Source organism: Lutjanus erythropterus, chromosome 7 (genome assembly GCF_056507025.1).
Source record: "Lutjanus erythropterus isolate fLutEry1 chromosome 7, fLutEry1.hap2, whole genome shotgun sequence".
Lineage (NCBI taxonomy): Eukaryota > Metazoa > Chordata > Actinopteri > Lutjaniformes > Lutjanidae > Lutjanus > Lutjanus erythropterus.
The window spans coordinates 19,470,339-19,487,233 of NC_139323.1; the positions used below are offsets into that span (position 1 = coordinate 19,470,339).

The following is a 16,895-nucleotide window of genomic DNA, read 5'->3' on the forward strand; positions in this document are numbered from 1 at the left end:
AGGGCCACCCCAAAGACTTTCGATTAGTTCTGCAGGGCAGTTTTTTCTCTTGCAAAGAAAGCTGGAAGACTGACAGTCTCTACTGACCGAAGAATTTAGACTTGTGAGTCTACCCCAGGAGGAAACTGGGAGAGGGCAATGAAAAATGGGAGTCTCCGGGGAAAAATTGGGAAGGTTGGCAAGTATGACTTCTACTGGTAATTAGGACTGGGAAACTCTGATTTTGTGAAAGCTCTGATCTGACTTGGGCTTTAATAATACAGAAGTGCCTGAAAGCCAAATGAACATGGATGCCTCACGTCAGGCAAAGTTCACTGTTAAGTAATTAAACTCAAGTAATTAAATGGAGCATTAGCCTGCAACAAAGGTCTCCTACTTGAATCAAGCTGGGGACGTTACCATTATTTGGTCTGCGTTTTAACCAGCAGGACGCCCAGAATGTGCGAACTTGGGGTGGGTCTTATTATTCCCAGCATAGTTTCACCCAACTTCCACCTGACTGGAGGCCTTATCGGACCAGGTAATTGAAAACAGCTGAGTAGGTGTGCAGGACTTGCGAGGTTGAGGGGGAGTTCGGGTTTATTACTCATCAGAGCAGCTGTGGAGGACGCTTGTGCTTCATCTGTGTGATCTGCACTGATTTAATTCTGCTAGGTCATGAAGATTTCCCACTCAGTGTGGTATGTAGGTGTTCAATCATCTGTAAATGTAGTGTTGGTCTGATGTGTGACAGACAGAGCTGTATATGTACAGTGAAACAAAATGTACAGTATTTAAATCTGAATTTACATATGGATCAAAAGAACCAGCTGTGTCTGTTTCACACTGAGAGGTTCCTTAACATAGACCAAAGAACTGGATCATGACCACATGCACAGATTAATGTGTCCAGTCTTGTCTCTGTATATTAAGTTTGTTCACACAGAGTGGATAAATAAGCCGTTCCCCTTTGTGACACAGCCTGCACTCTGTCATTGTCCTGTCCTTGTTTTTGCTCAGGCCTGTGAACCCAGCGAAGAGGAGGAGGATTCCTCAAAGACACACACTGCCCTCTGCTGTCAAACACACAACATGCACACACACCCTCTCCCCCCTGTGCCTGGTCTAATATTAGTGCACATTAAAGATGAAAAAGGTGGTGGTGGTGGGAGGGTGCAGGACTCAAGTGGCAACTTAACTGCTGATGAAAATGTTGCCGTTCAGTTTTAAGGTGCTGGGTGGATTTATCTGACGTACCTCACAGGGTCAGACGAGGATCATAAGTAGGGGGGGAGGGGATTACTTACGAAGGTGGGTTTGTAATCTAGTGAGACAGCTCTAAGAAAGTGCTTTTCCTTTTGCCAAATAATTGTAGGATTACACACAACATCTCTAGTTTCAAATCTGCTCTAAAAGCAGTTTTTGGTTGGGATGTTTCTCTCTTTAGCTGGGACATGAGGGCACTATTTAAACACTTGATCTGCTCTGATCCATAACAATCCACCGTTTAAACTCCAAGCCAACTTTTAGCTTGGAATGAACGCATGCAATCTGCCAAAAAATATCAACACTACTGATGTCCATAAGACCTCTTTAATCAGAAAAATTAAGTTTGTAGGAATCCTATGTTGTGTCTGACAAGTTTTACAGCTCGCCAAATAATCCCTGTGTTTAACATTTAACCTTTTTTAACACCTACGGTGCAGCGTGTTCAGTCTCACAGATCAGACCTGCTTGTAACAGAGGCAAGAGGTGGGAGGAAGAGAGGCATGGAGGGGAAGAAAAAACAGAAACTAAACAGGAATAAGAACTGAGAGGCAGAGCAACAGTGAGGCAGGAAGGAACAGAAATAGAAAGTAGTCCTGATAAAAAAATAAACACAAAAAACTGAAGCTTAATAACATACAAAAAAGAGTCTGAAAAAAGGACACTGAAAGGGAAGATAAAGAAAAAAATTATGGAAAATATGAAGACATCAGGATGAATCTGACATGAGAGGCAGGTGCCAAAGCTCTCCCAGTGATGGGAATTGGAGCTTTGGTGATGGGATTGACGCCCATGTTAGCTAAGGTCAGAGAGAGGGAGACCAGGGGAGAGGCTGTAGGCCAAAGGGGGCTCAGATCTGGGGGACTCAGGTCTCTGGATAAAAACAGAGACCATCTAATCAGACTTGTCTCCATCCTCCTCGCGGTGGCTGTCGACTCCATCACGTGACGCTTTCTCCTCCTTAGCCAGCTGGGCTTGGGAGGCCAGCAGGGAGGAGAGGGAAAAGAGGCCGGAGGAGGTGGTGACGGCGGGGAGGGTTGGCTGGCTCAGGCCCAGCGGCAGAGGGGTCATGGGCAGGGCCAGGCCCTGGAGCTGAGACAGCTGGTGAGCCTGGAGCTGCTGCTGCATGGAAGACAACCAGACACAACTTAGACACAGTGGGACAGACCCAGCACACAAATCACTGCAAAATACTGACGGAAATGCAAAATCTGTAATGCACAGGCCTATTATATATCACAAATTATGTTAAATACATAACCCCCAAGGCACGGCGCTCATAGCTCAGGCACAATAGGAGAGATGGAAGTTTAAAATACATGCTTGGTAGGAGATAGAAAATCTGCAGCACACATAACTTATTTATAATAGATGCAACTTTCAACATATACAATCTGAAGAAAACAAGCAAAACAATGGAAAAAATGTCTCATAGAGGACACAGATGGTCCAAAATGAAACTCATGAAATACACATGACAAATACCGCACATTTGATTTTAATGTAGAAGAAAAATTGTTACTGGCAAGCTTTTGCATTTTCATCACTCCCTGCTGTACACACACTCAACATGATGACACATCAGTGGGTTGATTTTATGACAGTCCTGACTGACTTTTCATAAACAGTATCTAACAGCCCCAGTCTGCACAGGCTACACCTACAAAGTCAGCAGCTCTGCTTTACATTCAGAACCACAGCATGTACATGTACATGTTATGTTTATCTAATTATTCATAAGAAGTGTGTGGTGGTGTCTATATTTGTAGCAACCCTGCCCTGTGCCTGGATTGTACTTATTTTCTCATTATTTTGCTCTGCTCGAGACGCTTTACCAACCCAAAACGTTTGTATTTGACCTCCTGGGAATGACACTCAGCAATCAATAATTGACTGTATAATTGTTGCGTTTATGAGAGGCTCAGACAAATGCTGCTGATTCTCCCCTTTAACATGTATTTAATATGTACATATTTCTCTGTTCTGTGGAAACAAACTAATAGCTGCTGACTTCAATTTGCCAACTCAATCTGCTACAGCAGCTTCAGCATTCCACACTGACCAGCTACAGCAACCTCAAAGGGTCAAAAGTGGGTTAAAAAATACAGCCAAGGGCTCTACTAATTTTGACCTCACATCTTATTTTATTATTTACCACTCTCATATGCATATAGCAGTGATGCCACTGAAATAAATCTCTGAAAGACTGACTGTTACGTGACGTGGTTTTATTTTTATAAACATAAGTCATGATATATAGTCGCTGGAAGTGTATGATTTAACTTTTTCCCATGGTCTAGTGTTGAAAAAGCAACATCACAATAAATCATATTGAAGTAGTTCATAGATTACATTTAAATGTAACAAAACTATAAATCTTCACTCCTTCCCGCCTGTCCAGGCTGTGTCTCCCGCTACAGGGACACAACAAAGCACTTAGTCAGAGTTTGGTTGTTTCAAAGATGGACAGATTACGGCTATGGAAACAAATGAAGTAAATGAAAAACAAAAAACAAAAGTAAAGAAATACAATGACGAAAATCTCCATATGGCTTTCTGGAATTGGACAGGCAGCTTGTGTTTTTTCTGTCAGCAGTGTCTAGCAAGTAAGGCAATGAAGTCTACCAAATAGCATTTTATTTATCTTATATATACACTAAGCATGACACACTTTGTCTTGATTTGTGTTCATGTATGTTCTGTAATACACATGAAATTAGCTCTCTTTAATTGCCTTTTATATTTTACTTAGGTATAGTGTTACTTGCAGCTAACTGAATTGATCTGATTGATGAATAACTGCATTGTTTTAGGGACATTCTGAGTTGATAAGGTGCAGATATTTTTAATACATGTCTAATATCTTTGTAACAAATGCATCTTGTGTTGGTCTTTCATATAACTAGGACAATAGATGTGTAATGTTAAATTAATCCAAGGGACACAAGGAAAATGCTTTTGGTATATATGATGTACAGTATAAAGTAATGGAGGCAGCAGAAAATGGACCAAATTGTTTGGGTCACTGAGTAGAAGAACCAATCCAGTCCTATAAACAGGCCTGTGCAGACCAGTATCATCTGTATCTGAAGCAGCAGACACAAAGACAAAGAGAAGGCATCTCTTTGAATCATGCATCACAGTGATGGAGTGGCTAACCTAGCTAACGCTACATCCATAGTGAAATGATGGAGTGGCTCAGCTAGCTAATACTAAACCTCTGGTAAGATGATGGAGTAGCTAAGCTAGCCAGGACAAAGCTTCTAATGATAAATTGTAGCTGGCTAACATTAAAACCACAAAGATGAAGGACTGTGGCTAATGCTACAAATGCCCCATTGATATTGATTCAGTTCTTTATCTAGCTAATCTTATATAACATTATTCTAATAATCAACATTGTGTTGTGCGATTGTGTAGTGGAACGGGTATCATTCCAATTATCCCAAAGCTAAGAGTTGTTAGCACTTTGGCCCTCAAGACTAGTAAGTTTTGTAGATTTTTTGTTAGTTTTTGTGAACCGATTTTGCACATGAAAATCAGTACTAATCAGCCTCAGAAAACAGTGTTATAATGGTCCTGTGTACACTAGGCATTCATCTCTGATCTGATCTGATCACAAGTGAACAGCTCTTGTCATCTGTGAATGCACCCAAGAAGCACTGAGGAAGTGCTGATATCCAATCTCTCAGACCTCATTCAGAGGTGGTTTTGGCCACATTCTTTTAGCAGTGTGATCTTTCAGTGTGTCCTGAGTCACAACGAAAGATCACTTACTCAATGAGTATGTGCTTATTCAAGCACCAACAGCAATATACTAAATGCTTAAAAAAACAAAAAGAGGCCACAACCAAAGACTTCTTGTGGATGGAGTACACAAAAAACATTTCCATGTGGGCCAAAGTCAGAACAACAAGAGTCAGAGATCTGATAAATGATCAGTCGAGACACATGTTGAGACGCATTCTAATGCCAAGTGAGCGGATGTACTTAAAACTGTCCACTTGTGATTGGATCACTCAGAAGGCAATTTAGTACCAAGTGTAAACAGGGCCAGGGCTTTCTAAAATCTGAGAAAATGACCCAGATGATGTCATTGTGATGTCATCAGGGTTATCTCACCTTAATGTAAGAGACTACAAATTTATAACAGAAAGCCTGCGCAATAAACTGTGAGCATGGAGTTTGAAAAATGTGTGCATTTACCAAGAAACGCTAGATCCCTACTAGATACAAAATGTCAGGATAACTCTGCGGTTTTAATTATGACCTTTCTTGTTTTTTTAATAGGTCTTTCACAAGCTGTCCTCCATAGTGCAAGTGTAACACTAAATCACTAGAATACATGGTTAAATTTTGCTTTGAACTTATTTAAATCAACATAAGCATTTATCTTACTATAGTATTGTTTTGTTAAATTCAGTCATTTGTTCATTCTGATTCATATTATAATGATTTATGAGAAAGATAGGCTATATTAACATTTTTCAATCAATCCTGAAAACAGCCCTTATTTTAGTTTTTTTCCCATATTGCATAGTTAAGGAAAAACCCTAACCTTTTTATTAACCTCCAAATAATAATTATAGCTGAAGAAGCAGGGTAAACCTAATTTGTACAATGCATTTCCGAGCATAAATATTTCAAACAATAAGTCAATAAATGAAGGTCATTAAAGAAAACTATAGAATTAGTGATAATGATCAATAATTACAGCCTCAAGCAGGGCTGGGGGCTGGAACATCATACCCTTATGATGGAGTTCATCTCTGGAGGGGTAACCTGCTTGGCCCTCTCTATGGCCGCCAGGACCTGCTGCTGGTGCTAGAGATCGTTGGTGAGGGTGGTGGTGGTGAAGAAGAGGGAGTGGGTGACGAAGGGAGGAAAGTGAGAGAGACAATAAAAAGCGAGACAGAAACAAGGGGAGGAGAGTTTGGGAGGGGGGAGAGGTGGAGAGGTTAGATCAATATCAATAGTCCCAACAGAGAGCCGACAACCCTCTCTGGTGATGCATCCCCCCCTCTGGCCATTCAGCTATTCATCCAATCACACACACACACACACACACAGACACAGACACACACAGACACACACAGACACACACACACACACACATACACACACACACAAAAAAGCCTTGTGTGACACCGGTGAATGGATGGGGTGAATGGATGGTTGGCTGGTGTGCTGTAATGGGTGGAGGTCAACGCCCTGGTGGGCAGATAAGAGCATGGCTTATCTGAATCACACAACCATTTATTACACTGACACACACACAAACACACACATGTATAAAGGAAAAGAGGAGTAGGACGGAGGAGGAGGAGGAGGAGGAGGAGGGAGGGATGAAGGGAAGGAGGGGAGTGGAGGAGGAGGTTCGAAAAGAGAGGGGTTGGGGAGAGCTGGGAGGACAGATTGAATATGACACAGGAGAGTGGGGGAGGGAAGAATAAAGCGAAAGTGAGGTGGAAAGGAACATGGGAAGCAAGTGATGATGAATGACGGGAGGAGAGAAGTGGAGAGGAGAGGAAGAGGAGGGAGGGATGCTGAGCGAGGGGGTCACGGAGGTGGAGAGGTAATGAGGCGGGAATGAGGGTGATCTCATTCCAGGATGTAAGGAATCGGGCTGAGGGTCAGAGGGTTAGTGACGTCTTTGTGTCAGTGTGTGTGTGCGCTTACCTCCTGAGACAGGTAGGGGAGGACTTGTGCGCAGATCCCATTCAATCTCTTCACAATCTCAGCCTGTGGAAGGAAGAAGACTTGCTTCAGTTAAAGGATAATACTGGTGTGTCTCTATTTTTTTAGAATTGTCTCCAAAACCATCATTGTGTGAGTCAGCGTCAACATGTTCCAACATCTCTGCCCTGTCTGTGGCATCCAAACCCCATTTGTTCATAATCAAGGTAATTTATTATCAATGTACAACAAGGGGTTGTATAGTGAAATAACAATCGTAGTTCCTTCATACTATACACAAAATAGAAGATACAGACAATTAAATAAATTCAATATGGAACAGGATAATATATAAAACAAAAACAAAACAATATATTAAGTTATTTATACATATATACATATGCATTGAGGAAATAATTCTGTAGTGCAATTTTGAGTTTGTGTCAGCAGCAAGATGGTGATGATAATATGGTTGACATCCTCAAATTCAAAGTTCAAACTCTGGGAAACATGGTCCATCAACTGCACAAGCATCATTCATGTAAAACACACACTCGTGAAACACTTCCTCCCCTCGCCCAGCTGGAGTCTTGCTGTCCTGGTCTTTCTGTGTGAGCATAACAGTCTCTGGTTTCTTGTTGCTTGGTCAGCCTGAGTCCCATTTCGTCTGTAGTTTTTAGCAAACTTTGCTCAAATAAATACAAATAGTGTATTTGTTGGGTTCTATTGTCAGATGCAAATGAATACACATTTGGTTGTCTAGTGAGTATCTGCAGCAGCAGGATAGTTCCCATGATCATTGTAACATAGGACCATGTCAGCCAGCGCAACAATGTAGCTCGCTGATGTTTTTTGAAAGCCTCTACACACTCTTGGTTCAGCCACACAGGTGATGACACTTTTGATGCCTGATAAGACCTCATCTCAGGAATATGTGTTTGATTGACGTCTCTCTCACTTTCTTGTTAGATTTGTTGCACTGTAGACCTTTTTCATGGCAGCCAGCGGAACCTTAATTAGTATCATTGGTAACACCTGTGTTTACCCACAGTTTCATGTCAGAATGGCTGCTGTGAAAAAGGTCTATTACCTATGATTTCATTTGGCCGTGCCAACACAACACTTGTATATGTAAGAGCAAAGGTGGGGAGAAGCAAAACTGTTTCATTTGGGTTTTGAAGCGCAACCTTAGGCCTTTTTTCATGGAAGACATTTTGACATGTGAGAGTAGGAAAAGACAGCATAATTTCGCAACACAGTAATACGTTAGAGATTAGGGCTGGGTATCCTCCAAAAATTTTCTGTATCAGTAACAATACTGATACCTTAATTTCAATACTGGTTTCTTCAACAATATTTTTTTCAATACCAATTATATAAAATCCATTTCAATAAAAATAAAACTATTTTACATGTTAAAGCAAAATTTCTTCAAAGGAAGAAGCTGTTCAAAGACGTGACAGCATCTGAAAATATTATATACAAAAACAAATAACTGTCAAAATGAATATTAACAACAAAGGGAAGTCTAATAATCCAAAGAAGTAGAAGAGAATGAATTTGTAGGCTGTGGCACAGGGAAATAGTGAAAGAGTTTCTCTGCTTTGACCTGTCATTCTGTAAGCAACGCCATATCTGCTCTCCATCTCGGCTCCAGGTCATCCCAACCTGCAGAGGCAAGTAGGGGATGGACCAGGACGTCATCTGAACGGACATTTAGGTAAACAGACCTACCCACAAGCTAACAGGTTAGTTGCACTAGCTAGTTAATTATGTGGCACTTACTGTTGTTCACTGAGTTATCTGTACATATCATTGATGGCTGATAGGATTGAGGCAATTTGATCAGTACAAGAAAAGTATCAAAGTTCAGTACTCAGCCCTATAGAGACCTCATTTAATGATATTTCAATATTGATCTAGCTTACTACTACGGACTAAAATGGCAAGTGGCTCATGCCAGTAGAAAGCTAATGCACACCATAACCATGACGACGGACCTCTTATCTTTGATTAGCCACTTGCCTTAGTTATGACTTTATGTCCAAACTACTTAGGTTATGCCAAAACTAATAGTGGTGCAATCAATTTTAATAGCTGATTTAGTTAAAAATTATTTAGCAGTTACTAAGCATCTAGTGTCGTGTTTGGACTGCTGTTTATTTCCTACTATTACCACTAAAGTGACTGCGGTGAAAAAGGCTTTTTGATTACAGTATCTACTTGTACACTGATGACATCATGTACTTCCCAGCATAGCTCCACCCAACTTCATTAAAGGTCTTATCAGCCAGAGTAAATGAAAACAGCTGCAGGGCCTTTAATAGAAGCCTGTAGTACAAAGAAATAAATTATATCAGGGCTTGGCTACATAAACAAAACTTGTTAGTGGTCTTATAGTTGGTTTTGGTCGTTAATAGGATTTGTTGACAAGGAAAACATATAGAATATCACTGAACTTCTCCTTTAAACCCTTGTGACCCAAACCCACTCTCATCAGTATGAGAAACATCTGCTATGACCTTCCCAAACTAGGGCACACATATCTCACAACACACACTCACACATCAGACATATCAGACTCCCTATATTCACCTCATTAATTAAGTTGCTTGTACTTCATACTCTTTCTCAAAAACTCTTGGACGCACGCACACACACACACCGTGACAATCAGCCATGGGAGCGTGCAAGCAAATACACACACACCCTTTCCTCTGCCTCATCCTCCACATTGCCTATCTTTCTCACATACAGGTCTATTATCACATTTGGTTGGTAATCATCCAATCCGTCTGAGATATGCAAAGCAGCAGTAATTGTGTTAGAGCGTAATTCGTGGCGCGATGAGGAGAGAGGGGCCCTCCTAACAGTCATTAGGCATGCAGAGCACAGCTCCCCATCAAGCGCTTCACTCCTATCCGCTCATCATTACACATACACACTCCCTGACATATCTAAAATGTCTCTCTAAAATGTCTCTGCGGGACTCACTCCATGCTAACTATGGCTCTTCCTCTTTTTCAGTGCCCTTTATGCCATCTCTCTCCCTCTTTTTTCCCAACCCAGCTTCTGTCTCTTCTTTTATCTCTGGCCTCTATTATCCTCCTCTCTGTGTCTCTCCCTCAGTTTTTTTTTCTGTCTGAACGCCTCTTTCTCTCTTTTGTCCTCTCTTTACATTTTACTCTGCTTCTTTCTAGCTTTCCTCAAGTGCCACTGGAGCACACATTCACTGACAAGAGCATTGTATGTGTGCAAATAAAATGTGCATAATATAAAACTGGGCTTGGAAACTGGACTAATACATCAAGGATCTGACACAGACTGAATTCATTGCTGCTGGAGATGTCTTTGCTGCTTTTTGCCAATTTAAATAAGCTTTATCTTTTGTAATTTGAAAATGTAGACCCACAAGGAAAAGCAAACACAGAGACAAAAAATGTGTTCAAGTTGATTTAAAATGTGTTTCAAGGAAGCATGGAAGGCAGCCTAAACAAACCTAACATTTCACAGACTTCCTCAGGGTGCTTTCATTCCTGAATGAGCTTCAATTTTTTGAGTGTCTTCTGTTACTGCTTCCTGCCATGAGTACAACAGCACATGATACTTCATACATCATTTTTTAAATACCTAAAAAGAGTTCTTCCTTGGACTTTCAAATGCCACAACTGGGTCTGAATCACACACATGCTGTGCATAGTCACAAAATCTGACAAGCAGTAGTACATATTAATAGCACATTTACTCAACCACTGTTCAAAGGTACTTTAGGCGAATACTTACTTAACTACATTCCAGAAGCAAACATTTTTACTGCACTATATTTACTTGATTACTTTTTTCTTTGTGAAGACTATTTGGGAAATTTTCACCTTTACTGGATAGCAGAGGCACACAGGAAATGGGGGAGAGATGGTATAATGTACAAAAAAGATCACAGCTGGAATCCAACCACCAACATTGCAGTGATCCTGGTGCATGCACACCTGGTAACTATTTGGCTATCAAGGTGCTCTGTAGAAGACCTCTGGTGCTGTTACTTTTGTTAGGTGTGGTGAAAGAAGTATCTAGACCCTTTATTTAAAAGGGACATTTTACACCAAATCAAAAAAACATAATTGTCCTCTTACCTGTAGTGCTATTTATTCATGTAGATTGTTTTGGTTTGAGTTGCCAAGTTTTGGAGATATCAACGAGCAGTAGCAATGTCTGCTTTCTCTTGAATATAAGGGAACTAGATTGCACTCAGCTGGAGGTGCTTGAAGGGCCAAAAATACATTTGAAAACAGTAACAGTAATGTCTCTTTCCAGAAATCATGACCCAGTTACCCAAGATAATCCACAAACCTTGTAGTGAGCAGTTTCATGTGGAAACTTAAACTTAGCAGTAATCTGTCAATCTGGCAGTAAAAGGACACTATCTTTTTAGTGTGTCAGTCAATAAACAATAATATAGACAATAAAGTCTTGTATGTTACCTCTCAGCTGCTGGAAAAGTGACAGTGTTACCCCCTGAAGTATGAGCCCTTAAGATATGCAGGAGTGGCTAATGTTAAGCTAATGCTTCCAATGTAGTCTCAGTGTGATGATGATAAATCCAACACTGAATGTCTTCTGTATTTATTCATTTTTCTTGATCACCATGCCTAACAGCAGTAACCAGCCCAGAGATCTTAAACCAGTTCAACCTATAGGCACAGGTCCATGCATAGATGAATGTGTGGGGAATTCGCTATACTATACTGCATATATGATGATGACCTCTTGACAAGAGAATGTACATTATACAGGCACACAATGAAAGCATATACATTATATACTAGTTGAACAAAACATAGATGTCATGTTGTCAGGTGGGACACACATTCAAGGGTAAACAGAGGAAAAAAACATGGTGAGAAAACAGAACAATAGAAAGACAAAGGGGTAACAATGCAGCTTCATTCAACATATTCCCAGTTCAATCCACAACTCAACCTTGCTTCTCCTCACTAAGACAAAACAGAGAGAAAAAAGAGAGAAAGAGTGAGCAGACAGAGTGGAGAGGCATTTTTTGAATTGAGTAGGACAGAGTGATCAAGAGGGAGCAATTGAATGTGTGAGAGTGCAAGAGAGAAAGAAAGAGGGAAATAGAGACAGAGGTGGAGAGGGAGGAGGAGGAGCAGAAGAGGAGGAGGAGGAGGAGGATGTGGGGGGGGCTGGCTGTGCACAATAGGCCTAGACATGAATGCTCCTCGACACTCGTTTCCACACATCCCCTTCAATTTCAACTCTCTAATAGAACTAGCGATTCTCCGCACCCACTCACACTGCACAAAGAAAGACGCACAGACGCACACGCGCACACACACACACACACACACACACACACACAAACACGTGCCACTAACACACACAACACACACAACAATATGCGCTAACAGAGGGGGACACAGGCACACACTCATAAATGCCCGTGCATGCAGTCTCAACACACACACAAACACACACACACACATGCGCACGCACACACACGAAACAGCATGCATGCTAACACACAACCACATTCGTGACTGTGAATTTCATCCCTGTCAGATAAAGGAAAAGTGTGTGATGAGCTGCACACACACACACCTCAGTGTTTGTGTGCTTGCCTGTAACAGTCGTGCCTGCGTGTGTGTGTTTTCCCCACATGCACTGCAGTGCCTGTCTCATGCTTCCTTCCTCAGAGTTTGTGTGGGTGCATATACGTGAAGGTCTTTAAATCATGGAAGCTGCTACTTCCGTGTGTGTGTGTCCATTTGTCAAAGCATACTCGGCTCTCCCAACATGGCTGTCAGTGTGCGCCGTCAATCATAAGACAGTGTGTGTGCATTTGTGTATGTGTGTGCGGACGGGCAGCGCCAGACGAGGTCACCGATAAGGGCTGGCCCTTTGGAGGCCCATCGCTCTCTCCCTCCTACAGGCTGAGCATAAATTACTCCCCCAGCTTCAGCCACACAAACTGATGTATGGACACCGGCTTCTCACCCCTCCCCTGTCTGAGTGAGGGCTTCCTTTTCTTTTCTTTTTCAAAATGGCCAACTGATTCCAACTGCACTGTCTGGGCTGAATTTGAAGATTTAGGGGAGGCTGCTACCTCTGATTTTCTGCAGATAAATTATCTAACTGTTGCAGAAGTTAGTGCTGTTTAACTTTGCATTTGTTGCAACATTAATATAATAATAACATTGTGCACAGTCAAATCTAAACGTTCCAAGACTTGAATATGATAGAATTCACTTCCTTATACACATTTCTATGCTCACTATCATCAGGCAATACAGTGTATACAGGGTTCCTACATGTGATGTGCAGATGGGTTCTGAGTTCATCTGAGTCCACATGTACTCTTGCATCTCCCACCTGCCACCCAAATGTATTATTTTCTCAAATCTAGAGACCCGCACCCACACCTCCACCCATCTCTGTAGGCTTTAAAATGATTTCAAGCAGTGTAAGCTTTCTAGGTGATTTTTCTACTATGTGTTTTATTGATGTCTAAGTGTCTTCAGTTTACGTCAATGATTAGAGGCTGCTTTCAGTTTTGTTTCCATGCACACAATAATGTTACTACAGCAAGGGCTGCTTGGCTCGCGCCACCTCTGGTGCTGCCCCAAATGGATAGCTTGGAGCCTAGCATGATAGATTCTCCTGCGATTGCATGATCTTGTTATCTCATGACTCCAGCTGCCCTGCAAGGTAAAGAAGATTGTAGCCTTACCTCAAACTAATTGATTACACCAATGAATAAAATTGAACAACATTCCACAAACATCTTGGCCCAAAGAGGGAGTTAAGTAACTGGCGCCAGCTATACACATATTATTTGACCTTAAAAACAATGTTTTGATTTAGCTGCATTACTGTGGCAAAACTGTGTTGCAGGCTGTGACATACAGGCAGCTCTGCATGAGTGTGCATTCAGTCACGCCATATTTCTTGCCTTGCATTCGTCGACATCAAGCTTGCTCTGGCCTGCACACTCTCACAGTGGTAAACATTTTGGCTGGCTGACTGCTCCAGATGCCATGAAAAACACTCAGCTTTTATGATCAATTCATCTTTAAGAAATTTTGAATTTTATGTTTTAGAAAAGAGGTTGGGGCAATAGTCTTAGTAGCAGTTTTTTCCATACTTATTCCATACTTATTTCCACACCTGGAAATGACTCAAATCAAATTCCACACTTTTCCATACTGTGTTGGAACTCTGTGTATACACTCAACTGAAACTGATTTGGCAACAGCAAAGAAGCTAACCCCTTGGCGCCTGCATTTTACACACAGCCTCAGGTGACATCATTCAAATGTCTCTGAACACTCCCAAAGTGATGGGAGATTATCTCTGCAATTCACACCTGCCAATCAGTGAGCTGCAGGTGCACAGTGGGGGAATGAGGTTGGGAATGCACAGCTGTGTCTGCATCAACAGAATAACAAAGTGCAAGGAGTTATTTTGGATGTTCAAGGTTCTGGAGGTAAAAGTCCTATTTTTTTTTTTCTTAGCTGACAGGCAGCTGGAACAGCTCCAAGGTTTTGATGGCCATGAAACTCTCCTCAGCTGAATTATCAGTATGAACAACAAGCAACTGCAAAGATGGACTGCGATGAAGGAAACAGACCTTGAGACTAAATCCAATCACCAAGTTTAAAATGATGCTACCTGCACCACCAATGGTCTCACTCAAAACTCACTTCACTCACTATTCACATTTCACTCACTACTCACTATTAAAGATTCATGTTAGATGAATTTTAACAAATTTGGTGTGGTGTATTTGTTTCCTGATTGCAGCAACAAATTGTTCAGAAATTCCTGCAGCACTTACATGTGGTACTTACTGGTGTCTCAATGGCACATCAAAAAGAGTAAGACAGGAGTGTAGCAGAACGAAGTTATGCATGCAACAAGTTTAGAGAAAAAACAATGTTTCATTCATAGCTTTATCTCTGGCCTCTCCCTAGCAACAGTGTCAGCAGCATCGTAGTGTCCATTTGCCACAGCAAAAGTGGATTTCTCAGAAACAAAACTGAAACATTTCTGATGGCCATAACATAACTTTGATCCTGGAGTGTCCTGTGTTTGTAGAAAACACTCATATATTTTTTTATCACCCGCCCTCTGCTTACTTTGCTACTCTAACCAGAAATCTGTTAACTGTAAACTGGCTGTTTACAGCCAGCATTCGACATTAATGTTCTATTTCACTTGCCCAGTTATGCAGTTAGGTCCATTTTGACTTAGCCCAATACAACTGGTTTTATTTATTAGCAGTTATCAAATAATGCGTTCGACAAGCCTTGGATTATGCAAGTGCAACTCTCAACAGAGAGGGGAAAGAAACAAGATGACTGCCTCCTTTGCTACTTCTATCATCAGCTATGTGATTTTTTTTCATAGTAAATACTAGTAAATCTCACAACTGTCCGATGAGGTATTTTATTTACTCTGGGCAGTCCTTATTGTTAATCCCTGATTACAGCTTCATTTTGTGAACTAGTCATTTGCTTAATATGGGCTTTCAGCTTAAAAACTGTACTTAAAATGCTGCATACAAAATGCATACAGAAGTAAGTCTCAGGTATACTGCTGCAGAACAATATGGAAAATTTATGTTGTTATTTTATGGAAAGTCTCACAGTCTGCATTGGCACACAGAGTACAAGGACAACATACCAACAGCAGTTATCAACTACAGCAACATAAAGACCTTTAACACATTCAGCAGATACCAGAATCTTTTTTTTGTAATTTTTCTGGCCTTGCTCCATAAACACGCCCTTGGTTTGAATCCACCCTTACCACATGCAAAGATTGCATCCTTCATTGTTCCAATATTTTTTGTACAAGCAAATTGCTATTCATAGTCAAACAACAGTTTTATGTTATGTGATGTGCACAGAGGACTTTTTTTCTAAAATGGTTAAATGTAGACTCACCTGTTTGTGCATCTCAATATTGAGCCCATAGGACATCTCGTAGTACTGTGGATGGAGAAAGAGAAAGAAAGACAGAAAGAAAAAGTTAGAACACAGACATCAAATATCTTTGTCAGTGCCCAGAAAATCTTCTGCACAAAGGCTCCATACATCAGATAATACGTCATTGAGCCCCAGTCCGAAAGACCACACCCTCTTCTAGAGGAAAGATCACAGTTTCATATAGTGTATAAACCAAAGATTTGTTTAATTCAACACAAAATCATACAAACTTACCAAAGTGCCATTTCAAAACAAATAAAACTGAATTGTTGTCTGTGGGATCTTCTGTTTTCTACCCCTGAAACTGGGGCACTGCCTTGATGTTTTGGCAAAGTACCTGTTGTGCCCATGTGATGTATGCTAACATTTCATTATGTCCCATTAACTGTGTGTGTCTGTGTGTGTGTGTGCGTGTGATGTGCATTTGGATAACACTGTAATAGAAAATCAAACTAAATATATTGTTATAAGACAACAAAATTGTGCATCATATTTCACTATATAAAAATCACACACATATACATCATGTCTAACATGTGTGTCTAGATAATAAAAGCCCAGGCAGAAAATATACAAAATTATCCTTGAACACAAAGTAGATCATCCTAATCCTAACCCATCATGACACATCTTGGACATCTTAATGACTCCCATGATCCCAGATTTTGACTCTACAAACCTAATCCCACCCCACACACACCTGCATGCCCACATACAAAGAGAAGAGAGGGCACGCAGCTACAAATAGTAAAAGGAACTGTGAGAGAAAAGGAGACAGTAGAGAAAGAGCTTCTGTTGTGAGTGAGCGTGTGTGTGTGTGTGTGTGTGTGTGTGTGTGTGTGTGTGTGAGTGTGTGTGTTCAGTGTTAATGAGAGGGCCACCCTCTAGGCGTCAACCCTGTTAATCACCCACTCTGTCTGCAGGGGGACTGGCTCTGTCACTGGAAAACAAACAACACACAGATCTCGCGCA

General features: G+C 41.1%; 1 protein-coding gene across 2 annotated transcripts in view; it reads right to left on the reverse strand.

Annotated features, from left to right (window-relative positions):
* Positions 1 to 531: 531 nt before the first annotated feature.
* tle5 (TLE family member 5, transcriptional modulator) overlaps positions 532 to 16,895 on the reverse strand; it is a 53,464-nt gene continuing 37,100 nt past the window's right edge. The window contains exons 4-7 of one of the 2 annotated variants that reach the window (XM_084723086.1): positions 15,882 to 15,926; positions 6,925 to 6,987; positions 5,995 to 6,069; positions 532 to 2,364 (exon numbers count right to left, since the gene is read on the reverse strand). In XM_084723086.1, the coding sequence (XP_084579212.1) occupies positions 2,140 to 2,364; positions 5,995 to 6,069; positions 6,925 to 6,987; positions 15,882 to 15,926 (408 nt within the window). In that variant the 3' untranslated portion in view covers positions 532 to 2,139. Of the gene's footprint in view, positions 2,368 to 5,994; positions 6,070 to 6,924; positions 6,988 to 15,881; positions 15,927 to 16,895 lie in introns of both variants that reach the window. The other variant, XM_084723085.1, reaches the window with a different exon arrangement.